Source organism: Corvus cornix, chromosome Z (genome assembly GCF_000738735.6).
Source record: "Corvus cornix cornix isolate S_Up_H32 chromosome Z, ASM73873v5, whole genome shotgun sequence".
Classification (NCBI taxonomy): Eukaryota; Metazoa; Chordata; class Aves; order Passeriformes; family Corvidae; genus Corvus; species Corvus cornix.
The window spans coordinates 37004242-37031232 of NC_046357.1; the positions used below are offsets into that span (position 1 = coordinate 37004242).

Sequence of the window (26991 nt, forward strand, 5' to 3'; positions counted from 1 at the left end):
GGGAGAAGAGACCAACCCCCATCTGGCTGCACCCTCCTTTGTGGTCATTGTGGAGAGCAACAAGGTCTCCCCTGCCCCTCCTTTTCTCCAGGGTAAACAAGCCCACGTCCCTCAGTCAGTCCTCACAGGACTTGTGCTCCAGATCCTTCACCAGCGTTGTTGCCCTTCTCTGGACTCGCTCCAGAATCTCAACATCCTTCCTGAACTGAGGAAAGAACTGGACACAGCACTAAAGGTGCAGCCTCACCAGTGCCGAGCACAGGGGGACAATCACTGCCCTGGTCCTTCTGGCCACACTATTGCTGATACAGGCCAGGGTACCATTGACCTTCTTGGCCACCTGGGCTGGCTCGTGTTCAGCTGCTGTCAGTCAGTAGACCCAGGTCCCTTTCTGCCTGGCTGCTATCCAGCCACTCTGTCCCAGTTTTCCCCCTGTGTACTGGAACAGAGATACGTGCAACCATGCTTGGTTTCAGTTAACTCATGGAGGCTTTTTTTTCTGCTGAGTGGCAGAAAAAAGCTTTTTGTTGTTGCCTCTGAGGCCAGTCTGTCTGGTAGTAGCTTCTCACTTTATGTATGAGCTGCAGTTCAGTGCTGTGTCTCGCCTGTTCATCCCTGAAGTGTGTCAAACCTTTCTGTCCTTGGAGTGTGACCCATAGCTGACCCTGACTTCTGAAAGAAACACAAAACTCAAGCTTAGAACAAATAAATAAAACAAATATCACGCACTGTGATGCGTTACAACAATACAACCATGTCTGTTCTGTTTTTGTTGCCCAGCCCTTTCTTGGCTTATATATATAGTCTTCTTCCCGCTTTGTTTTGAATAGTACACTAGTTTAGTGTTGTACTTGCCAGAATATATTCTTACTTCCTTTTTGAACTCCTGTAACAATTATGTTTTCTACCAAACCCCTCCCAGTTACAAAGAAAATGGATCTAACATTTTCAATACTAATATCCATGAAGAAACCATATTCAATTTTCTTTTATTGCTTTACTCCTGATTCTGTATTCTTTCTATTTAATAAGATTTACAGAGGAGAAAAAATACTATTACACAGCATATCCTGTTGCTTCTTATGTTCAGTGCTCTCGTGTTACATAGGTTGGTTTTCAGGGGTTTTATTTTATACCAAATGTGAATCTTATAGCAAAGTGCTTTCTGTGTCCTTCTAATCAACAGATTGCTTCTTTGCTGTGATTTATTATTATATGTAGTAGTCTCGGTGAACAGTAGAAGTTACATGACATTTTAAACCAGAAATCAGTTGATAAACTGATGAACTTACGTATGTTTTGTGGGGGTAAGTCTCAGAAAAATTTGAAAATGACGCTGGAGCATAGGTCCCACTACAGAGCAGGCAAGAAACAGTGGTGGGGACAGACGTGGAGGGTACATGACTCGAAAACAGGCACTGTAATGGTAGAAAATATTAAAGATAATGGTAACTTCATCAACTCCTGGAATTTCTAAGATCTCTTGTAGTTTCCCTGTAAAGGTGGCACAGCAGCTCTTTGAGTCCTCAGGAATAAAACATAAGAAAACTTTCTAATTCTTTCAAGTTTTGCCAAATTTATTAGGAATAGTTGTTCCTAGTTCTTAATGTTAATGTAGCTGTTCTTCTGTTTGTCCTTCCACACTTAGTTTAACTTTTTGCGTTTGAGACACCTACCATTAGTTTGCATCTCCCCATTAGTTCTCTTTTCTTTAGTCTTCTCTAGCTTTAAAGGAATGCACATGAGAAACTGTGGAGACGAGTGGTGGACCTTTGGTACAGTGATAATCCTTCTGTAATCACCTTCAAAATTTTCATTGAAGAAGACATGAATTTTAAGAGTCAGGAGATATACTTTAAAATATGCTTTAAAACTTTATATTTAGTCCATCTAAATGTAATTCCTCATGAATTGCCAAAAAAGATGCACTTCATGAATTACCAAAAAGCAGCAAATAAGCCTGGAAAGCAACAGAGAGAAAGTAAAAGGCAACAGTATGTTAGAGTGTAATACGTGAGATATGATTTAAAGGTTTGGAAATCCTGCAGCTGAACAGTATAAAAGTAGGGATTAATTTTATTATGTATCTTTTCATTCACAGTATTTTGTCACAGTTTATTAGAAGCTGCTGTTAAGGATAGTCTGTTCTACTGTCCAGGTTGATCTGTAGTAGCACTGGGTGTGTCTCATTTGATTGTGATTTCAGATAATAGATTAAGAGGTACATGGTTGTATGCTTAGTACGTAAGGTATTCTCTGTGGAAGAGTTTAAAGATTTTCTTTTAAGTTAAACACCAGCACCCTTTGTAGTTAATTTAAGGCAATTAAAAATGTTAAATAATGAGAAGTACTTAATTTTATCTGTGTTGTTTTCCAGTTCTCTCACTGACCTTTTTGAAATCTGGTTTTTGGTTGCTTGTTTTGGAGAATGGCTGGATATTGCAGCAGAACAATTACTGAAGGCTGCTGTAGAACCAGATGCTGTGCTGTGGCTGCTGGCATTTTACTACTGTCCTAAGAATGAAAATCAACGAAGAACTCAAACCATGGTGGGTAATGGAGTGATAGTAAGTGGCAATCAGCAGTCAATAATCTGATTATATCTTCTTGCTGTAAGACAAACAGCGCAACACCAGAAAAATGAAAGGTACTGACTTTACAAGGTCTCTGGGAATTGCGTTGCAGTGGAGAATTTTAAAGATTTTTTTTCTTGTGACATTTAGAAAACATTTTTCCTCTTTTTTTAAAGGATGTGATATAGATTAGCACCTCCTTGGCTTTCTTTTGGATAACCAGGGTATTTTAAATCATAAATAAAACTACCCTAGTGATGGTATTTTTTAAATCGGTGTAGCAGAATTCAGCATGCCTGTGTTATGGCATCTTCTGAGAAGGAAACAAGAGAAATCACAGCAGCTAAAACCGTGAAGATACTTAGCAAACACAGCCTTGAATCCTAACCTTGCCCAACTATTCTGATTTCTCTCCAGTTTTTGGCATGTGATACTGTAATAAATATGTGATATTCCCATATGCTGGGTTGGTAAGAGAAGGAGCAGTGTTCTAACCTTACCCAGTGTACTACACGAAGAGTGCTGTGTGTCTGTGCAGGCAGGCAAATACTTTAAAGCCTTTAATTTAAACCTATTATGCAAATCTGAACTAGCCCAAGCAATTTGATCTACAAAGCCCAGATTCAAAAGGCTGCAACTTGTCTAGTTTTCCTTAATTTGAAAATGGATTCTGCTGGATTTAAAAATGCAGCTCAGTACACCCCAAGAGTAAATTTAAATTTACTTTAAATTTACATCTAATGGTCCATGTACAACAGTGTATTGTACAATATTTTATTTCCTTTCCTTCCCCTCCTGCCTCCCAGATGGCACTACACATGAAAGATCACATCCCAATTACTTACAAAATTTTTTTTCTCTTTAATTTCTTACAGTCTAGGAGCAGGGGATGGGATGTTGGCTGAGCAGACTTAGGTTAGAGCTATGGTGAAGTAAAGAATTTTAGAATGTAGTTTTGGGAAACAAGACAATACATGAGCAATAAACATGAGTGAATGAAACTGTTGCACTACAGGTGCAGATCAATGTATGGAATATTGTTCTTACTCCACAGAATGAAATCACTTTGTGCCATATATGAAATAATCTCCCTGTGTGTCCCCTATTCCATCAGTTTGTTATTCAGTCATAACATAAGACAAACTTTGGTGAGAAAAAAGCTTTTCCACTGACAACCCACGCAGTGACTCATCTCCCAGAGATCTGATATTTCAGTTCATTATCATTCTTTTCTTAGGTATCTGAGCTGAGACTTTTTTTTTTTTTTTTGCACAGGTCAGGCTACTTCAGAAGCATTCCCACACTTCATGCAAAGCTTCTGCCTTTAGTTAGGTTTTTGCTTTTTTTTTTTTATTTGTCCTTTGGCAGATTAGCTCTCAGCTCTTTCCACTGAAGTGGTTTCTGCCTCAACTCCACTTTCTACCTCTCACTAGTTAAGGATTAACATGGCGTGGCAACTCCTGGCAGATGTCAATCTGGAGTACTTTTCATTCAGTGTTATTTTTGTGTGCACTCATGACTTAAGATTTTGTCTTCCTGCTCTGTACTGTATGTAACACCTTGATAACCAGCCAGAGTGTAATACAAAGAGTTTAAATTATTTAAAGAAGAAAAAGGCTATTTTTGCTGTTCACTGGAGTTCACTCATATGTGCAGGACTAAATATTCTGCTCCTCAATATTTATTCCTTTGTTGCACTCCTTTCATACCTTTAGGCTCTGAAACACTGAGGGAACAAAACTTGGAGGCTGGCACTAAGACTGAGATTCCTAGGGTACATGAGCTCTTGGAGCAGGGCTGGCTACTATCCATCTGCAGTCTTTGGCATGTGTGATGCACAGAGGGATAAAGAAGAGGAATTCAGTTACCTTTCTGTGGATCCTGGTATTATTTGTGCCTCACATGTAGTTGCGAACTTGACGCAAGAATAGCAGCTTTTTCAGACTATTTTATGTGATACTGTTAAAAGAGTAGGTCAGCGTCAAATAAATGTCTGAAAAAAATTGTCCCAGTGAACATTCTTGAGAAACAGGTGTCCTTTTCCTTTGGGTCTGCAGTGGTGTATTTTTCTGTTGATCCAGCTGATACTCATTTGCATTTCGTCTACAAGTTTTTCAGTTAATTTTTAATACAGTGAACAGAATTATTGTTAGGATCTTTTTGCAGTAGCTGCTTGTAGTTCTTTTTCTAGAGGTGCCAAAGTCTTCTGTTTCCTACCCCCAGTAAAAATTAGGTTTTATTGTCTAACTCACAACATAAAAACGTAAGTTGCGAACAACACAGGAAGAAGTTAAAATCCACATTCTTACCAGAACATTTTATCAGCTGAGGTCAGGCTGCATGGGGATTTAATTGATTCGTAGCAGCAATACTGAAATGAGCCCTTGAGGAGCCTTTGTTCTTTTTCTCACAATGCAAAAATCAGACCATGTTCTGCTGAGGGACTTTCTCCATTTCCTTATATTATTAAAAAAGGTAAGATCCTGGCTTGATGCCCTGTCTGCTTCATTTGTAAGACCAAAGAATATAAAAAAATCTATCTGTCCACATTTGTGTGGGTGAATCAGTGTAAAAGAAATGTGTACAGCCCTTCCTTCCCTGGTTTTCCTGCTGCTTAAATTCAGATTCTTTTCATGTTTGAGTTGTTTCTCCAAGGATTCAGTTTTCTTTTAGTGAATAAATCCAAAGGAAAAATACCATAAATTTTACCTTTACTCTTCTCTGATCCTGCATCCTTTGAAATTCTTTCCTACAGGTAGAAGCTCAAGCAGTCTACAGTCATCTAATGATGCTCTTCAGCTGTACAGACTTTTCTCTCAAAGACCTGGAGGCTGCTGTACATAGGATAACAGGTATAGAGCAGTGTTGGAACCAGTGTCTTACAACACATCTTCTGACCAACTTTTTGCTCTTTTCGCATGGTGGACATAAGATTGCCCAGGAATGTATTTACCATGTAAGTGTTTCTTCCCTTTTTTTTCAGTTAAAGTTGAATATATATTCATTTTACTATTTTGGATTTAAGTTTCTACCTCTTAATAAAGAAAACACATAACAGAGAATTAAAGAAGACTGTGACTACTACAGCCATATCTAACCTGGTACATATCTATTTTAGCTACAGTCAAAATATTTTCCATTCACTTCTTGATCTCACTGACAGGGTTGCTGTTGTGACTATGCAGATGCAGAAACAGTTGAAGTAATAGCTTGCAGTTAAGGGATACATACAGCTCAGTTACACATGGTATAGATAGAATGTGCAAACGTTTTGATTTTCCCATAAAAATCACTCCCTAAATTATCCAGCTACTGCAGAGATGATGGAACTCTCTTCTCACTGTTTTTCATTGGGTGGAACAGCTGGTTGCTAGATCTTAGCATTGATGTGGCAGAAGCTTGATGCGCTGGCAAAGCCAGTGAGGAAAACAGTGTGGTAATTGAGAGAGAAGGAGAGAATGAAGAGCTAAGACAGTGTCTCTTGGGTGTGAAAGACAATGAAGAGGAGTAGAAGGTTGGAAGCTTGCCATAATGTCTTCTCCTGGTGATGACAGCCTTCAGGTATATTGGTGCAAACTCTAAAATGTGTTTGTGTCTCCTAAGATAAACAGTGCTATCTCAGTGTAGGATTAGAAATCTATTCCTAACCATAAAACCATATTCTTCTAAGAAGTGCATGCCCCCTATGCAAGCAGTCTAGGGCCAGCGTGTAGTTTTAACACTTCCAAAAGTTTTTTCCATTCAGCAGCAATGTGGTCTTATATATAGAACTGTATAGTTCTTATATATGGCATGTGTAATGCATCTGATTTTAGGACACGGCTGGCTGACTAAAAAGACATAACATTTTTCTGTTTAAGAAGGGCTAAGATATTTTTCACATCCTAGGGTGCAAGTTCACGATTTTCTTCTCAGCATAAGAATGTAATGATAAAGTTAGGGGGGTTGTATATAGTTTTACAAACTGCTATTTCTAGTTGTTCTTCATGAAGAGAGTGCAGCTGTTGAGCTGTGATGCTGTAGTATATTAGCCTGCTACTTTAAGCCCCTCCAGGAGGACCAAAGGCAATCTTCTGATTCTTTATAGATAACAGTATAACTAACTTTCAAAACTCTTGAGTATTGAAAGTGTTGGGTGGGTGGTGGTGGGTGGTCATGAGCTGTTGCAGGCCAGTTTGTTGGTTTATCAGTCTGATTAATTTTGACTGTATGATCACTAATGTATAGGTAGGCTCTCCATGTGATTGGATAAGGACTAAAGACAACATATGAAAGGCAGAATGGTGTGGAACTGATTTGGGATGCATGGCTGTGGTTTTGTTTAGCCTAGTAGACTTTGGGTTTAACACAGCAGAGGAATCATGTTCCTGCTGATCTGCAAAAATTGCAGCTTAGGGTCTTTTTCCTGTTTTTTGTCATCTTTTGGGGGAGTGATTTATTTTTACTTTTGAAAGCTGTACAGATTTGGATTGTCTCCCCAAATACAGGCAGAACCTTCATGTGCTTTTAGTTGTTTTCTGTAGCAATGACTTAAAAATTGTTACGTCTATTCATTTGTGTTTCCTTTAAAAACTTTCTGCATCTTGATTTGTCTCACTTAAATTTGAGACAACAGCAGAAATCTCAAAGTTGCTCAGTTCCACTAGGATGTATGAAAAGCGATACCTCGGGCAGAAGTTGCTTCTCACATACTCAGTGGTGAGGGACAAATCTGGTTTTGTTGTAAATATTGCCGAAGAATTCTTAGTATTTAGCAACATAATTGCATTATTTCATCTTCTGTATTTCCTTTCAGATTACCAAGACAACTGATACAAGCAAAGAAGTTTATAACCTTCTTATCCGTACTGCATACAGATTTAACCGTAGTGGAGAAGAAAACCAAAGAACTGTGAAGCTGCTGAATGAACTTCTTCAAAAACTTACATTGAAAGTTTAGAATTTTAATGTCATCTGTTTATCAAGCCAACAGATCAGGTCTTTATCCAGGTGCCAGACTTCCATTAGCATCTGGCACTGCAGTTTACCAAGGGTAGAAAGATGCCTATATATACTTACATCTCTTAATTTATATTCCCTCATCTATATTTAAAAATAATCTGTTGTTTGGAAATATTAACTTTTTGAAACATAATAGTAAATATTAAAGATGCTTGAAAGTTTTGTTCTGAGTACCTTCTGTAACAAGATACCTACATAATTTAAAGTAGTTCCCTCATCTCCTTGATGTTTATCTGGCTGAGGATCAGTTTTTCTCCCAAATTACGCATGTGGGGTTTTTTTTAGCAAGTAATATCCAATTGTTTGATTGGTAAGTTGTTACTAAAATGTTTTGTTCTGTGCTTCTTTATGAAGTTTATGAAACTACCAATGATCTCAAGCAATTCATGGTGTTCTCAGGAAATCAGTGATGTTTCCTGAACTCTTTTTTTCTTTTTGAAAATGTTTCCAAAATGAAAGTCTTCCCAGATTTGCTAAATGTGGGACTGCAGCTTTCAGCTGGACAGTGTTCTCCTCAAAGTACTATACCAATAGCTGTTCTTTGTCAACAGATACTGCAGGCAGGAGATTGCTTGCAGTACAGCCCACTTAACAGTGTGCCATGACCAATGCTATAATTTATTCATTTAAGAAATATGGGGTTTTTATTCAGACAAAAGAGAACAAGCAAAACAGAAACATTTTCCAGTTTGAGGGACAAATTTCCTATGAAGGTTGCAACTCACTGCCTTCATTTTTGTGTCCAGCAGTAGTTTGCTTATTTCTTTGTTTAGGTTTTTTGTCTTAGGCAAGGAGCATAGACAGGTAGCAATGGCTTATGTTTTTACCCTAAGGAAAGAGTTTGTCCCCAGAGGTTTTGTGAACATCTTTCTAGCTTAACTAGAAAAATAAGCACAGAGAATAGTAGTGACAGACCATCCTAACTTTCCTTAGGAATTTGCTGTCCTGTGTTACTTAGCTGTAATGCCAACACTTGTGCTATGCTACTCAAAGATGCTACTTGGACTACTATTCTTGCATATAAAATCTTGAATTAATGTATCTTGAATTTAAAATGCTTTTAGAATGTAGCATTTGTTTTTGAGCAAGGGAAAAGAAAAACAATGTACTTAGTGTCCCTTGGCTGTAAGAAGTGGAAAGATATTTTCTGTTGTGCTGTTGACTGATTTCTTACAATTTTGTTCCCAGTGAGTCATACAACAGAAGTTACCTGCCCTGTCAGTCAGTTTGCTAGTGAAAAAGTAGCAAACACATAATGTATGTCTGCAAAGAAAGGGTTTTTTTCTCTTTTTTGATTAAAAATATTTTAAAATGAAAATTCAGAAAAAGATGTGTTGCAATTTTTCTGTTGTTAATAGCCACACATATCTAAAAAAGTAAAATCAAGCAACCCAGTTTTCTGTTGCCTGAATACCATAACTGAAAAGCATGGGATTAAACTAACTCAGAGGTATTTGTCTAGTGGAAACAGATGCAGACTGCTCTGTCTAGAATGATAAATAATCTAAAATTTTAACCCAAAGGAAGAATGTTTTTCTGTTTGTTTGTTTGTTTTGGTTTAATGTCTAATCTGGTTGTTGGATGTGAGGTTCTTTGGTTGTGTTTTCTCCATATTGTGCCTATATATAACTTTAACTACATAGAAGAAAGATTGGCAAAGAATTTCAATATCTGGTTCTTGCAGATTAATTAGGTGAATGATATGGGTATTATATTTAGATGGGTTTTACAGTTTTTGGACAGGAATTTTTAAGTAACTTTTCACTGTGTTTTTATTTTTCCACTAATGCATGAAATTCTGAATGCATGAAAATTCTTCTAACTTTCTTTAACAAAATCAATATCCTGATAAATAAAGATGAATCAGTTCAAGCAGGAAGAAAATGTACAATGAAGGCGGTAAAAAACCAAAATTAGTAGTTAATTGGTACATTCTTGTTTTCCTGTGTTTGGCTTCGTAAGAAAAACTGAATGATTTAAATATTAAGGAGGGTTTGCTTGTTTCAGGAGGCTCTAAAGAAGAAACCTAATTGATGCTGTCTGTAACTTAAAAGAGATACATCTGTACTGGCGTTCTTTTTGCCCTATTTAGCATAGTGGTTATAAACCTTTGGTATTTCTTTCTCCTTACTCTTTCACAATGCTTGAATTATGATCTAACTTTGATATAAGCTGTGATTTTGTGGGATGTTGAAGCTACTTTTGTTAGTTTGCCAGTGGAAGGCTACAGAGCAATCTGGTAGATCTGAGTAATGGAAGAGCTCTCATATGGTGGCTTCTGCACTATCCTTCCAATCTGCATCTTTTCCTCTGTAATTGCTACTTTCTGGAAATGTTCTTTGGAGCCTTCAAGGCTGTACTTTTATGCTGAACCAGCCAACAAGTCCTGAAATCTGACATCAAGTAGGTTGTTCCCATGCCTTCGGTCTCCAGCACACACCCTGGTTCTGGACAGTGCACTGAACATAGAGAACTTCTCAAAATTGTTCTGCTTCAAGGCATTTTTTGAATAAAAATACAGACAATAGATTTTACTTCTTTGTTGATTATGCTTCTTTCCAGTCTAAGACTGCTAAGTTAGAGCTTTTGAATTCTGCTGAATTTGCAGCATGGTGCTGGGTGGATTCTGTGGATTTTCTTCAGGCAGGAAAATAAGGTCATTTCTGTGGCTTTTATTTAATCAAGATCTCAGTAGAGTGCCTATAAAAAGCAGAATATATTTTATTTTGTCATGTATTGGCAGATACTGCAATTTAGCTGACCAACAGTAACATTTAATCTATTACTTCTAGCATTTGTGATTAAGTTTCTGTACTCTCAGCATTGTAAGTGCCAAGAGGTGTTAATAGACAGAGTTGATATTAGTTTCAGTGGGCCGAAGTCTGTGGTATATGTTTGGTTTGGCAAGGATACAATTAAAAAAAAAATCTGAAGCATTAACATTACGGAAGTGTAGGATAAAACATCTAGCACAAATTACTTTCAGTTACTAAACAAAACACTGTTCAATCAGGTTTATACTGTTTCATTGCTGTATTATCTAATGACAGAATAAAGTACTAAGGTTCTGTGTGAATGAGTAATGTCATACTCCAATAAAATGCAGTTTTCTCTGTGATAGATATAAGAAGGGTGTAGAAAGGTGGTAGTTTCTGACATGGCAAGGCAGTTTTCTACTAGACCCAAGTTTGAAAAGTCAAAACCTGGAATGTTATGGGAGGAGTCCTCCACAAGCACATGGAGCATGTATTTGAATTTCTTACACTTTAGTCTGCAATGGCTTTCTTAAGCAACCAGCATGTTTTTGGGCAACATCAGTGGTTAAACCACCGTAGCTGAATGCTCTGGTGCTAGAGGCATCCCACTAGCACTTAATTCATAGCAGTGTTCAGATGTGGGCCTGCTTAAATCCACTTCTCTGGCAAGTTTTCCTTACTTGTGATACAATTTTTTCCTAAATGCTTGCCTGGATTGAAAAGATATGGTCATGGTAGACATTCCATTTGCTGCCCTAGCAGAGAGTAGCTTATTCTGGGAATTTGATCTTAGGTGGTCTGTTCACCAGTGAATGCCATGGAGGAGTTTCCCTTGCTTGCACTGGCCATCTTCCTTTAACCAGCTGTCTGGCTGCTGGAAAGGAGTAAACCTCACAAGATCCTTCCGATGCCTTGAATGTGTTCACTGTTGTCTGAGCTGCCAGGACCCAGCTAGGGATAAGTGTTGGGCTGCTATCAGCCACTGAAACCAAAATTTGGAATGTCAACTGGCTCTAGCTGAGTTGTAGTGATGTAGTTCATCTCTAAACTAAAGCAAGGATGGTGCTTTAGTTTGCATTCTGTATTCTTGCATGTGTGTGAAGGGAGGGAGTGACAAAGAAGATAAAACCCAACATGTCTGAAACTCAGCTGTAGAAATTTAGCTGTGATTTTTATATACAATACTGATAGAATTAAGAAGTAACAATTCCATACATGACATTCCATTAACCTGCATATCAACAAGAAGCAGAAAAAAGTCCAGCAATACTGTCTTTAATAGGTTTGTATATTTAACTAACTTCACATCTCTTAATTGCCTTAAAAGCATCTTTCATAACTCTTCTGTATTATGTCAGATGATACACTCATTTAATAAAAAAGTAGACCCTTAGAAACAATGACCCTCTCTTCTATCCTTTTCAATAAAAATACCTGTTAGGCCCATGAACTTCTGCAGATGCATAATGCCATCTCAAAGTGATTACATTTTTACATACTCTTGACTAAACATTGTGAATTACACTGTTGAGAATTCTCACGTGTATGTGCCAGTTAGCCTGTATGTACAGTTCATTCACTCCTTAACATTTTATTTCTTAGCTTCTGAGTTTATTTTGAGGCTTCCAAAACAGGTGCATGCAGTATGTCATTTGCCAGCTACTGTTCAAAGTTTTGTAATATTTCACATACGAGAAAGCAGCTTCTGTTTGTTTTGACTAATGATGCCATAACTTCTACTATGTATAAGTTTTCTGAAAGTAGGACTTTGGCTTTTTTATTTCCAACTAACTTGTAATGATAGCTAGAGATACAAATTTCCCATCTGTACTATTGTTCCCTGTAGAGACTAGCAGTAAGTGTTTAAGTGCTTTTAATCTCATGACTGTGCTGCACTTCCATATCAGTTTCAGATGTCTGCGAATAGAGAGGGAAAAGCCAGTATCAGATTCCATGGACGAGGGGAGAGGCCTTGAAATATGACACAGGATTAATTTATAAGATGGAAATCGGTGATATATGTCTGTGAATTCAGGCATTTTGTGAGTTTCTAGTAGGCAGGACCAATAGCATCTTTTCTGAAAACACAACAAAAGTACTAGCATTTTTTCCATAGACCTGTAAATTTCTTCAAATGCATTGCAAAACCCACTATTACGTTTCAGCTTTCTTTTCTTGTATATTTGCTTCTTTGCTGAAGTACAAATGGCCAGTGCTGAGCAATCCGCTGCACAGCACACTTTCCAGGCCTGACTGAATTGCTGTAGTTGCTTTCTCTGACTGGCTTGACCTAGGCCATGGGTGGATACTGAGCAAATGTCAAGTCCAAACCTTGAATTAAGCAGTAACATCTGTTTTGGAAAGATAATTTCATTGGGATTTAAAATCTTCAGATGACAGCTGTTGACTGTTTTTCATCATAGCTTTTCTGATCTTGATTTCACGAGTTCTCCTCCTGCTCATTGTATTGGCAGAGCAAGCTCTCAGATGCGCCTCCTCTTTAGGCAGAAGCATTGCCTTTTTTTTTTTTTTCTCCCTCTCTGGCCAGGATCCAAGATGAATGTACAAATGGTAGATCCAGTCTCTCTTTATTTTTGTTGTTTTTAGTTCTAAAATGGAATACCCTAAACCTATATAAACATCATAGAATGAAGTTTAAGAATTTGCATGTGAAATCACATATGGGCTGAATATCTGTTTTTCTGCTGAGATCCTTCACGCACGTACTTGTGTCTAACCACATAGCAATAAGTCAACTGTTCCCTGCCCTGATTTCTTCAGATTTGGCAACCTTCTCATAGAAGAATGAAAGAAGAGAAGAACAGAGTTTGGTATCAATGCTGTCTCCCCTCTGCTTCAAAAATCATGGATTTGAACAGCCCAGTTGGTACACCACTTAAATGGTAACTCTGCTTTGGGACAGTTCTTCAAAATGCATCATAGAGTCTGGTAATCCACATGCATTTAAAGAAAGTATAAAAAGAAGTGCCATGTGACATCCCAGTGTGATGCCATTTTCATAATTTTCCTATCATTCTGTTTTCTTTTGTGAATCTGAAATGCAGTTTAGCTCTTGATTTTTCAGACATTCAGAGAGTAAGAAGGAGGAAGAGCCATTTAGAAGGAGGACTTCCTGATTGCACTGGGTCCTCACCACCTCTAAAACATAACCAGAAGACACAGTCTTTAATTAGCTGTATTTCAGGACAAAGAGGGGAATAATTTTTGGGTTTTATATGTTATAAACCTGTGGGTTTGATGCTGAATGCTCTTGATGCAAAAGGACAGTGCTACACCAACTTTTAGCATTGATCTCCATTCTGTGATGCAGATCTTTTCTCAGCACCACATCTACTCTTCAGCTGATGCTGGCATTACTTCATACTGATAAAAACCAATCAGCTAGCTTAAGAAATAAATAAGACTGGTCTTTCTATTTTCTTAGTCTGGATGCTTTCTAATTCCTGTTCCATCCTTCCAGCTATCAAGTAAGAAATTTACATTCCTGTGATTTGAATGAAGAAAGGAGAGGCAAGTGCTGGGGAGAAGGTGTGTGCAGAAACGGTTAAATGTCAGTAGGTGGGCTTTCCTGTTTTTGTATATAAGTGATTATTTATCTGACTCTTCATCTGTGTAAAGAAGTGTGCTGGTTTGGGCTGGGGTGGAGTTAATTTCCTTCACAGTGACTGGTAGGGGGGACTGTGTTTTGGATTTGTGTTGAACACGGGTTGATAATACAGAGATGTTCTTATTATTGCTGAGCAGGGCTTGCACAGAGCCAAGGCCTTCGCTGCTATTCGTACTGACATACTGGGGAGAAAGTTGGGGTGCAGGGGAGGCTGGAAGAAGACACAGCCAGGACAGGTGACCCCAACTGACCAAAGGGATATTCCAGACCATGTGACACTATGCTCAGGATATAAAGTGGGGAAATGAAGAAGGGGGAACATTTGGAGTGATGGCATTTGTCTTCCCAAGTCACCATTACACATGATGGGGCCCTGCTGTTCTGGAGCTGGCTGAACACCTGCCTGCCCATGGGAAGCAGTGAATTAATTCCTTGTTTTGCTTTGCTTGTGTTTATGTCTTTTACCCTTCCAATTCTCGCCCTGACCCTGCTGGTAGGGGAGTGAGCAAGTAGCTATGTGGGGATTGGCTTCTGGCTGGGGTTAAACCATGACAAGAAGAAAAAAAGTTCAGCATTTATGTCATGTAATTGCATTTTTTTTATATTCAAGCAAACAGGAACAATGTTTTCCCTCAGCTAAAACTGGGAACTTACTGAAAAGCTTTCATATATAGTCAAAAGCAACAGGAGATTATAATGAAAACAGGGCATGATATGCAGTTTCAGCACAAGTGATGGCAATTACAAAATCTTAATGTCAGTTTTGGCGGGTAATACTGCCATGTTACTGATGGAAACAAAGATGGCTGTAGGGACATGGACCCTGCATGTAGGGAAATGTTGGCTGCAGGGGCACATGAAAGGCGGAATGAGGGAGGAGGGCAGTGTTCCCTACGTTAAGGAACAAAAAAAGTGAAGAATTTTTCAGATGTAAAACTGAATAAATCAGAATGAAATTTTAATTGGCCATGCTTGGCAGTTAAATAGGTGAGTTTCAGGCACACCAAGGGACAGATGCAGACTGGAGTAAGATGGTTGCTAAGACATTTTAAGTTTTAGTTCTATTGTACTTGCAAGAGTTGACTGTAAGGGGATACAGCTGTAGAGCAAATAACACCACCAAATATAAAACAACTGTGGGACAAAGTTACTGTGAAATAACAACAACAAAATGTTTTTTCTGTGTGGCAGATGATGAGCACTGTCCTTTCAGGATTAAAGATGAAGTGGAAATACATTATGATGCCAAGCACCAGCTTCTCAAACTAGCCGGTTTAGATCCAATCAAGATGTCTGGGGGTGATGCCAGTGGCAAAGCAGCCACCACTGGCCCATGACTAAAATGTCTGAGAGTGAATTTCAGCAGGGAGCTCCAGTGCTGAGACACTGGTCCCAACAAGCCCAGAGGAGAAGCCTGGATTTAGTCAGAAATAGGCAATTTCCAGAGATGACTGAAGTGAACTACATTAACTAAAGGGTACAGCAATGTGCAGCTGCTGCTCAGGGGCACATGAGAAGACAGCAGAGCCATCATCTCTGCAGTGGTGCAATGAGCAAAACCAGAGTTTTGCAGGTTGTACTGTGGGCATTACTGTTGGGCTGCTGTGCTAATACAAAGTCGTGTCAGCTGAAAATTAAGTTCTGCTTTCTCGTGTAAATTATCATGCAAAAGCAAATATTTACAAAACTGCAATTTCTACATGCTCTCAGGTAAGAGCAAATGCCTGTTGTTTTTCTGGAAAGAAGCTATAAGCAGCAGGAATCAGGACCTTAATTTTGTGCAGAAAATACGTACTTAGATTAATTCACAGCAAAATGAAAAATGCGGTTAGTCTCCTAAGGAGACTCAGTTTCTTTAAGTACTGGCATATTTGACCGACATGAAATGTCAACCTGGCAGCAGGGTAAGATTTTAAAATAATTTTTCCAGTATATTTTGCCCACAGAAACAAGGGCACATAGCTGTTTCAGCATGTATGTTCACTCCATATTTTGTATATGTGCCTAAACTCAGTATACTTAAGGTGAAATTCTAGATGAGTCAGGCTCCTCTATTTGGTTGCTTCTTGTCCTTTCTTGCAATTTTTTTTTCTTCTGACTATTCTGGGGATCAGAGATTGAGGCCAAGAAGAGAAATGCACTTAGATGTCTGTTGAAATCTTTGACTGTTAGAGAAGACATAAAACATGAATACTGGGAACTGCATCACAAAGGTAGGTATTTTATAGCTTTAAAAGACCACAAGATGTTTTTTTTTTTTTAGTTATTAAGAATTAGTGTTGTGAATTACGGTTTTCAGTGAATTAAGAGTATGGTTTTATGCAGGATGTGGGCTTATTTCAAATGTTTCTCTTACCTTAGAAGTACATTATTATGTGAGTGCTTTTTTTCAAAGTAAAATACCATTAAGTTACAGGTAAAAATTTGAGTGGCCTTAGACAATTCATATACTACTCCTTACTCTTAAATATGTGCAGTGAAAGTGAGACCTGCTGCAGCACACATAGGGGCCAGCTGGCACTTGCCTGCAGTAGGGGGGGCTGGAAGGTGTGGGTTTTCCAGATTTAGAGTCCAGTTTCTGCATGGAAAGAATCAACCCCAAACTAACAGATTGCCTTTGGCATGTGGTAACTCAGCTGTGTGTTCATTTTTACAAAAGCACCATGGTTGTCTCCCACCTACCACTGTATGCAGAGGAGCCTGCAAACTAACACCTAAAATTTTCTGCAGTACAAATACCAGTTCTGAAGACTTTGATCAGCAGTGGAGGTGAACTGGCTGGCTGCAATACTCTGCATGATACATTTTAATGCTCCATAGGACTTTTTTGATTTGTTTTGGTAATATCCTTTTCCATAGTGCTTTTTATATGTCAGAATCCTTAGGCTCCTTATGCCTACTTGTTTCCTCAAGCTGCCCACTTGCTCAGGCTGCATTTCTGCTGCTTTCTTTCCAGACCTTTTTCCTTTCCTGTTATGTGCAAGGCATTGACAATAGGGTACAGCTGATTCCCTCCTAAAGGAGAAAAGTACAGGTACAAAACTGTGCAGACTGAGCAGCTGCAAACACCTCCCAGCAACGCTGCAGACAAAAAACAGCTGTCAGCAAAATGGTGTGTTTTACTCTGTACTAGCAACAGAAGGTGTATGACAAGGGATGAATGCATCCCCACTGAGGGGCCAAGGGACTCGCCAGGCCACCCCCTCGTTAAGGCCTGCCTTTACTCTGAAGACACGGCCCAGTAAGTGGCACAAGGCCTTGCCTGACTATATGGATACAGTTTTAATTTTTCATCTGAGATGAATTTTCAGGGTTAAAAGCTACATCCAGAAAAGAATCACTTGAGATCCTAACCAGATGCTGGCCTGATGAAGTAAGCGGGAGATAGCCCAGCACTGGGCTTTCTAATGCTATTCAGTGTAAAACTGCCACTGTGTTTGGAAATTACAGATGGGAGGGGAAAAAAACCCTACAAAATGCTGTATTTTATTCAGAGGGGGCTGCCCATGAAAAAGAAGTAGAATGAAACCAGAAGGCAAAGGCATACCTATATAGATGCCTCTTGTCATAGCCATGTATAGTCATAGAATACACTGAATTGGAAGCTACCCACAAGGATCATTGTGTCCATCTCCTGGATGGAGGTATCATTTGAAAAGACATGGCTTCCTGTGATGATTTAGTTACACTAAGTTTGGAAATTGATTTTTTTGTTGTTTACTTTAATTTATTACAATTAGATTCTACAACTTCCTTCTCTCACGAACTCAATATAGAAACACCCACCTTGAGAGAGAATCATGAATAAAATGAGCAATAACATTGGTGGTTTGTTGTGTTTTCTTCTGTTAGGCTTTTGATAGGGCCTATTAAAAACTTACATGAGCAGGATCTACTACTCCAGCTGGATCCCTACAAATCTATGGGGCCTGATAGGATTCATCCAAGAATCCTCAACGAACTGCCTGATGTCATCACAAATGTCTCTTTTGAGCGGTCTTGGGAATCCAGAGGTCCCAGCTGACTGGAAGCTGGCAAACAATGCCCTGATTTTCAAGAAGGGCAAGAAGGATAACACTGAAAACTACAGGCTTGTCAGTCTCACTCCAGTGCCTGGTAAAGTTCCGTAGATTATTTTGGGGGTACTGAAAAACACCTGAAACACAGTCATCGGTTACAGCCAGCATGGCTGCATGAGAGGAAAGTCCTGCTTATCAAAGCTGGTTTCCTTTTCTGACAAGGTAACCCAGCTGATGAAGGGAAGCCTGTAAAGTTTTTGATACTGTCTCTCACAGGATCCTCCTGGACCTAATGTCCAGCCCACAGCTGGATAAACACGTTGTGGGATGGGTGAGCAACTGGCTCACAGGTCAGGCACAAAGGGTTACAGTGAATGGGGTGACATCAGACTGGGGACCTGTCACTGCTGGGGTTCCACAGGGCCCCATCCTCCACCCTCTGCTCTTTGACATCTTCACAAATGACTTGGACACAGGATTTGGACACAGGACACAGGACTGGAAGGGAACTGAGCCAGTTCACAGATGATACAAAACTGGGAGGAGCTGTTGGCTCCCTTGAAGGCAGAGAGGGCCTGCAGAGAGACCTCAACAAATCAGGGGTCTGGGCAATCACCCACCATATGAAGTTCAGCAAGGGAAAGTGCCAGACTCTGCACATGGGATGGGGCAACCCTGGATGTGTGGACAGACTGGGAATGAGATGCTGGCAAGCAGTGCCATGGAAAGGGACCTGGGGGTCCTGGCAAGCTGAACATGAGTCAGCAGTGCCCTGGCAGCCAGGAGGGCCAACCCTGTCCTGGGGTGCATCAGGCACAGCATCGCCAGCTGGGCAAGGGAGGGGATTGTCCCACTCTGCTCTGCACTGGGGCAGCCTCACCTCGAGGGCTGGGGGCAGTTTTGGGGGCCACAATATAAAATAGTCATTAAGCCATTAGAGACTGTCAGCAAAGGTGGTGAAGGACCTTGAGGGGAAGCTGTGTGAGGAGCAGCTGAAGTCACTTGATCTGTTCAGCCTGGAGGAGACTGAGGACAGACCTCATTGCAGTCTGCAGCTTCCTTGTGGGGGAAGAGGAGGGGCAGATACTGATCTCTGTGGTGCCCATTACAGGACCTGAGGGAATGGCCTGAAGCTGTGTTAGCAAGGTTTAGGTTGGATACTAGGAAAGAATTTTTCACCCAGAGGGTGGTTGGGCACTGGAACAGGCTCCCCAGGGAAGTGGTCACAGCATCAGCCTGACAGAGTTCAAGAAGCGTTTGAACAATGCCCTCGGGCACATGGTGTGACTCCGGGGGCTGGTGCTGTGCAGGACCAGGGGTTGAATTAAATGATTTTTGTGCATCCCTTCTAACTCAGCTTAATTTGTGATTATGTAAATAATTATATAGTTCACTTCCAATGCTTTTTACATGATTCAGAAGGATTTTAAACTAAGGGTAATGTTTATAGCATGTTAATGACCCTACTATACAATACATACATGAGTCTCCTATGCTCTCTGATGAGTTATGGTAACTGTTCAATGCCACCTTTAGCTTTCTTCTTAATCTGGAGCCTCACTCCATATCCCAGTGCTTGGATTAGCACCAAAATGCCCAATAAGGCCTGATGAAGGGCCAGCAACTGCCACCTTTTTGCCATTTTCTAGGGTTTTTGGTGTTTGTATCTCATTTTCTGTTTCTTTTCTCAGTTGCTACCATGCATGATGGATCATGAAGTTGTAGTGAGGGGAAACACTCAAGTTAATACTGCTGAAGCAGACTGTGAGAGCAAACAAAGTAAGCTACTGCTGTGCTCAATATTAAAAAAAAAAGGCAAGTAGATTGTTTTGAAAGAAGAAAAATTTGGCAATATTTTAGAAAGTGTGGAGTATCTTCCTTGTCCTGCAGTTTTAACAGTACTGGCTATGAAGAGGCTTACAGTGTCTTTAATTTCTGCATGTTTTGTGCAAGAGTCTTATCCAGCTCTGCATTTTTTTCCTTACACAATGAAAAAGGCAAAGAGCAAGCTCCTGGCCGTTGTAGAAAAACCTGTGAAATGAAGCATAACTCTGTTACGAACGGGATCCTGTAATAACTATGTCTGTGAGTGTCACTACATTAGAAGTCATTGTGGTGTCTCAGTGTGCTCCTGGACAATTTCCTAACTCTTGCTGCATTTGAAAGAAGTTGCTGAGTGTCCCTTAATTCAGGTTTTGACACTGTGTGCCTGGATAGGGAGAGGTCAGAAAATGTGGTGAGGTGAAAAGGAACTGTACTCTTTGTACTGAAGAGAGTGTATAGGCAGGTATATATATTATATTCCGAGCATAAGAACTTTAAAAAAAAAATACCACCTTTATTTTTTCTCGTTAACATCTATCAAGTAACAACTTTCAGGTACTTTTCTCCTGCTGCAAAAGCAGAAATGGAGTAATTCTTTTTCCCAAGTTTGTAAATTAATGTTGAACCACTGTGCAATAGAAAGACTATATGTACTTGGGAAAAAAATTTATTTTTACAAGAGGATTTGATATAAAACAATAGAGTACAAGGGAAATAAATTCACAGATTTTTGTGTTTTAAATCTGTACTCTCTGAAAGGAACAATTAAGATGTCTTCTAGAAATGTAGAGATTCACTCATCAGGAAAGAAAAAATACAGTTGACATATCACTGTGCAAAAGAAGCATCACAAAGGTATGAAAGATGCTTTCATAAAATGGGAGGTCTGACATTCTGGTAAAATTTAACCCAAACATGACAGAGAGAGCATGCTGATCTTTGTTTTTTCTTAAGTCCCATCCCATCACCAGGATCACGGCAGGTAACTTTCCACGGTTTATTTCTGCTTCTGTCTAATCTCATGAGCCCCACCCCAGCCCCTGCTATTTTATATTGAGGTTTTTTTAACATGACATAGAAGTTACAAGCAAAATTTTAAGTACACAATACCGTTTCATCAATTTTCAGAATGCCCAAATTAATAAAACTGTTCAAATCAAGAATCTTTGGCATCTGCAAACCAGAATGATTGTATTACCAAAGAGCAAGGATAAACCCCAAACTTCTTGTATCAAAGAATTACCTAAAGCCAGAGTAACATGTGTGTGTGTAGTTTGTTTTGTGTGCATGTGTTCTCAGTTACAGTGAGCCTCTAGAAATACAGAAAGGTAAATATTTCTGTCAGCTGATTGTTTTAGCAGTCACATAATCCTTCCTTTGATGTCCTGGGTCAATGAAATCCTAGTACCATCGGGGTTTAGTAGAAGATCTATTAAAAGAGTTGTCTGTGATCTTTCCTGCAACAGAAACAGCATTTAAAGTTATTACTCTGTTACAATGCAGGTATTTCTGTGCATTCTTCATTGCCCCAGATTTCCAAATTGAGTTATTTTTTAGGTTACCAGTAGAGTGTAACTGTAGTTACAGAGTTAACAATGATGTCTTTAGCTTCCTAGAGCTACCACAACAAGGTCTGGAGAAGACAGGGAGGATCGATGGTGGAAGCACATTCTCTCGGTTATTAGCAGGTTACCCTGAAAATAATGTTGGAGGCACGTTACCAGAGCAATACTGTGTGATGTGCTACATACCCACATACCTTCTCATCCTTAGCCAACAGTCCTCTTAAACAGTACTGAGGTAGTTTTTCCACCTTAGGCCATTTAGTGTCTACCATAAGGACATCATAATGTGCACTGATTCATTTTTTGAGAGAAAACAGCAACAACATTTCTCAAAGGCTCTTAGGAAAGGTACATCTTTTTTTTTGCTCTAGGGCTCGACTCCTGTTCCTGCTGAACTGAGCCAGTGTGTAAAATCAGAACTGATATCAGCTCAGTAGGCACCGGAGGACGGGTCCATCAACAGCCTGGAACAACAGCAGCAGCTGTAAGTTGTTTCCGACTGGAGCTGCCACCATTTCCTGCAAACGACACACAGTGCTAAGCTAAAACTGCAGAGAGATTATGACAGCATCCATTAAAGAGAAGACTATAAAACAAAAGCTTTATTGACAATTTCAGGTTAAAGTAACAAACATTATTTCCTCTGACCTTTAGGAAAGCATGGTAACCAAATTACTGTAGGCAATGCCTCACATTTGCAGTCAGACTGAGAACTTAAGGAGCACTGTTTATTCTCAACTAAAACTAAAAGTCTTTGGTCCTCTCCAGGTTGCCTCTGCCTCTTATCCTCCATACACTGAACCTCGGACACATGCATTCATTGCAAATCTGCCCCTTCAGCAGCAAGGTATCTCAGCCAGCAAACGCTCTCTACCCTGCACAGAGTCTCCTCTCCCTTCTCTTCAGGTGCAGAACTTAGCCACTGTGAACAAAGAGGAAAACAATCACTGTTCACCAATCAGCTAAGCTCTGCACCTTGCCAGAGAGGTCTCCGTCTCGGCAGAGATAGCTTTCGGAGGAGGTTCTTCCACGATGCTCTGCTGCTTTCCTCTTTTTTTGGAGGGTTTGGGGGTTTGTTTCTTTCTTTTTTTTTAACTTTCTTTTTTTTTTTTTTCATATTTTTTGTTTGTTTGTTTGATAGATGGAGAGGATTCCACGCTGTGCACCCATCAGACTGTTAATGGTGAGTTTCATGCTAGCAGCTGCGGTCATGGCTGTGTGGTAATCCCTGGCAATGTGATTTTAATCTTAAGTCACAAATCATCATGCCAGGAACCCAAACAGCCGCAACATTAGAAGAAAGCTGTGCAGTCACACAGAGTATTGTACTCAGTATTTTTAGATTTTATGTTATAGCTCACCATGCACTTCTGTCTGTAAAGTCAAAGGGGTAATTCTAGACTAATGCTAACACCTGCATACCATGTAATTTTCCTGTGCTAGGTACTTACCATCAGAAACTTATAGAAATTTTGATTTTATTGTTTCTGGCCTTCAGACACTTGAAGATACCTACCAGATTAAGAACTGTTGAACATAACTCAAATTCCCTTGAGTCCTTGATAATTGGGAGTACACAAGAGTCTCTTTAGCCCTAACTGTTTTAAAAGGTGTCTCCTACCCCGCAACTGATATCCTGGCACTCTACAGTCTGATCCACCTTTCCCAAAAAGTTTTCTTGGCAGGCACAGTTCTTGTCTATACAGAAGAACAACATGGCTGTTCATAAACAAACTTGCTTTCATAATATCTGTCATTGGCTGTATTTCATACAAACATAGCAAATACTACAAAATCAAATGGAACTCACTGTCAAATACTGCTAGAACAGAAGAAAATTAAGATATTTGCTTGGTACCAATTAGACAACGTTTCTGCTAAATTAGAGCCTGAATTTTGATACCACAAGTCAACTGTAAAGTTATGTGAACAACCAAGGCAATCAGTCTGTTGGATGAGTTATATGATTAACCAAAAATCTGAGGTATGCTGTACTGGAAGAAACTTTCATACCAACCTTAATGGGTTATGTGTTAAACATGCATATGCAGACACTGTAAGGCTACCTCCAACTGTTCAGGCTGAGAAGTGGAAAGTATCTTTGCAAATTTATAGCCTCTAGCAATCTTTATTCCATAAATATTTTTGCAATTTCGGTTCTTGTCTGGTGATTTCTCTCCTTTAATTTCATAAACAAGCTAGCTACTTTTCTTGCCTCACAATCAAACTTCAGAACCTCAATACCCTTAACACAAAAACATTTGCATTATCAGGTTGTTCTCACGACTCATATTTGCTTCCAAGTCCACAGTTTCATATTTCCACTGTGGGATCAGACTCTTTTCAAAGACTGTGCTGCCTGTCAAGTAAACATGCAGCTCTATTAAACAGAAATGCTCCTTGCACAATTGAAATTTTTGTAAGCAGAGTGAAGAATACAGAATGGGAAACAACTGTAGGCAGAGCCTGGCCTTCTGTGGCCATTTGGACTTACAGTTGTCTCTTGTACAGTCCATTACAACAAAGCCATTCTCCACGTTCTCCAGCTATGCCTACATGTATGTAATCACTGCTCTCGCAGCTGGGCTTAAAAAAAAGAAAAAATACAAGCCAACAAGATATGTAACAAGAGTTATTTCTCAGCCCAACTAGCCACAAGCTGTATGGTGTGCCAAAGTTTACCACGTTTAGTGAGCTCTGCATATTCTTTCTATATGAAGCAAAATCAGGGTGTTAGGATTAAAATGAAAGATCACCTTTTCAGAATAACATCTCTGCCACCACTTTGGCTGAGGATGCATCCATATGTTCTTGTGCTGCAGCAAAGCATTTCCGTGCAAGTTCTTGTTGTTTTGCATCTTCATTCACCATTAATTCACCATAGAGATACACACCCATAGCCTGAAAGAGGAACATAACACACAAACATCCTACCACCAGTAATGACTAGTTATCTGGGTTTTTGCCATTGACCTACTAGTACTCATTTAAACTAAAAATGAAACAAAACAGACAATCCAAAACACATAAAATACCATTTACTCTCTAATGCCTATTCTCCCCTTCCAGAACTAATTTTCTCTGTCTCTCTTTAGCCTAAGGATGGTTGTCTGTATGCTGTGTTGACTATGTAAGAACAGATTATTAATATAAGAAACCTGTGTGATGTCATGACAAGAAAATCATTCCTCACTTTCCTTGCAAGTTTTCATGTTTTCCTTTACCCACTACCTGAATTTTTTCCAAATGTCCCTTAAGAAAAAAGCTTCTCCCTCCTTCAACAGGGTACACATTTTCTTTCCAATTGTCACACATCCATGAACAAAGACTGAAGCAGACCACTCTAAAATTCCAATTTGGCAATTCTGTAACAGAACATCAACTGAATATGGTCACGTCTGTGTTTGACTCCCCTTTACATCTGAGATACAGCTTAACATGCATAAATTCTGGTTGGGTGCAAAGGCAGGCCTTTCCTAACTACTTATTCTGGACATAGCAGCTATAAAAAAAGGTAATGAGGCTCCTGTGGGGAGATCTGGGCCCCTTTGACCACTGCCAACAAAGCACTGGCTAACTTAACAGGAACCTTATTGGAGACTTTTTTTTTCTGCTGATATGGTTTTTTTCAGCTAATTACAGGAATTCAGTAAATGTTAAACCGCACTTGCCAAAATAGGATTACGCTTGTGACAAAATATTAGCAGCTTAGCATGCTGACTTTTATAGTTATTGTTTGGACACTTGAAGGAGTGGAAAATTTTGGATAGCATTGAGAAAATACAACTTTTAATGCTATTCCTCACAATTTCTAGCATTGGCTGGTAATCCTTAAAAAAAAACCTTCAGCCAGAAGGGAAATTTAAAGTTTAACAAAGACTGAAATAAAAGGAAAAAGTCTCAGAGTGGCAGACACCTGCCAGACTCCTTGCCAATTCCCTAAGCATGCTCTCTGACACCAAGAGAACAAAAACCTCAGATTTCCAAGGTTTGCAGCTGCACCAGGTCTGGCAGCCACACAAATGGCCTTGGAGCTGGGCTCCAGTTGCTCTCATTGAGAATTTTTTAAATGTTGAAATTTTGTTGCTATAGGAATTACCTTCTCTACCCAGCCTTAAAAATTCTCCCCCAGGCCTAAACATTAACATGCAGTGAACACACTGGTGTTTTGTAAAACTTCAAAGGATTTAAATAGTCCATTTGCATTTTTTTCCCAGACTTTAAAAAAAGCCATGTTACATGATCAGTAAGGACCTGCAACTGCTCCGATTTAAGTGGTAATCACACCAAAAGCTGGTTGTGCCATTAACTGTATGCACTGCTGAAGTAAATTAAATTAAGATTACATTAAAAAGTTGCAAAAATTATTTCCCTACACTGCAGAAAATGTCTTTATTTGGCGTATCTATTCCAAACATAATGCAATTCTGTATGGTTTTATCAGCTCAAGGATTTCCCGAACTCTGAACCCCCAAGTTCTGCTGGTGGTTATCTCCATCCTTTCTCAGAATACAAATATGCACAATATATATAACTCCTTATGCAATAATGTTCTTTTATGTCTTTTCTGTTTGTTTAATACAGAGCTTGCCAGGAGCTCTGGGGCCTGTTTATTGGCTGAGATATAAATAGGAGGTATACTTCCAAGCTAGAAGAAAGCATGACAGACTACAACAATTCAATTGTGGTATGTTGCCTGAAAGCACAGAATCCTCATTGGCTGTAAATAGCTTTGTTCATTGTCAGCATAAAAGGTAAAGACATTAATATCTTGCCTAGATTTTGACGTATCTTCACCATTTTCTATTTTTTACATAAGTTTCAAATATTTAAAATTCATCCTATAGTGAATAAAGATAAATAAAAGTGAAATAGAAAAGAACAAGGCAGAGGTTCAATTAGAACTGTAAGTTCACAATGGCCTAAATAAAAGGCCATAGTAAGGAAATCATGTATGTCCAGCCTTTTAAGGCCTTCACAATCTTCTCTTAGCATGTCCCCACCCATGGAGAGGCTAGCATTCCCTGGCTGTACACTGTTGTGCTATAATACTTCTGGCTGTCATCTTCAAAACCGAGGTTACCACAGCACTGACTGCTTTGCACTTGCCTCATACCTGCACTGATATTCCCAGCCACACTTGCCTTCCTCATCCTGCAAGAGGGACCTGCTGAGAAGCATCTTCCTAGCATCACTGCTACCTCTGGTTTGCATAAAATGCAAGGAGAGGAGGAATTCTATCCTATTTCATGCTTGACAGAAGATTAGCATGTTTAGGTGGGGATGAATACCCCTACCCTAGGTGGCATCCTTAAACTACAATGTTTAGGGGACCACAGAAGAAAAAAATGAATACACAGCCAAGTTTTTAACAACCTTCAGCAAGAAAATATATTAAAATATTTTTTTAATTTCAGCCTAGGGGTGTTAAAAAGTTGATTGTTTTCAAAATGCTAGTTAAACGTAACTTACCTGATCTTCTCTGAGGAATCTCTCAACATCTCCATACCCAGGCTCATATTTGTGTTTGATGACAAGTTCACACCACCGATGACGAACCTTTGGGATGAAAAATAAAATTAGGTAAAAAAACCAAACCAAACCAAACCAAAACTGTATTTTATC

General features: G+C 39.3%; 2 protein-coding genes across 12 annotated transcripts in view; one reads left to right on the plus strand and one right to left on the minus strand.

Annotated features, from left to right (window-relative positions):
* The window catches only part of FANCC (FA complementation group C), an 80699-nt gene extending 70591 nt beyond the window's left edge, over positions 1-10108 (plus strand). For all 7 annotated transcript variants that reach the window (XM_039567090.1, XM_039567093.1, XM_019288397.3 and 4 more), the window contains 3 exons: positions 2378-2549; positions 5329-5529; positions 7369-10108. In XM_039567090.1, coding sequence (XP_039423024.1) covers positions 2378-2549; positions 5329-5529; positions 7369-7512 — 517 coding nt within the window. In that variant the 3' untranslated portion in view covers positions 7513-10108. The remainder of the gene's footprint in view (positions 1-2377; positions 2550-5328; positions 5530-7368) is intronic.
* A 10342-nt stretch (positions 10109-20450) lies between these two features.
* Positions 20451-26991, minus strand: part of AOPEP (aminopeptidase O (putative)) — a 185219-nt gene continuing 178678 nt past the window's right edge. For 4 of the 5 annotated variants that reach the window (XM_039567085.1, XM_039567081.1, XM_039567084.1 and 1 more), the window contains 3 exons: positions 26839-26925; positions 24123-24267; positions 20451-21258 (listed from right to left, as the gene is read on the minus strand). In XM_039567085.1, coding sequence (XP_039423019.1) covers positions 24127-24267; positions 26839-26925 — 228 coding nt within the window. In that variant the 3' untranslated portion in view covers positions 20451-21258; positions 24123-24126. Of the gene's footprint in view, positions 21496-24122; positions 24268-26838; positions 26926-26991 lie in introns of all 5 variants that reach the window. The other variant, XM_039567083.1, reaches the window with a different exon arrangement.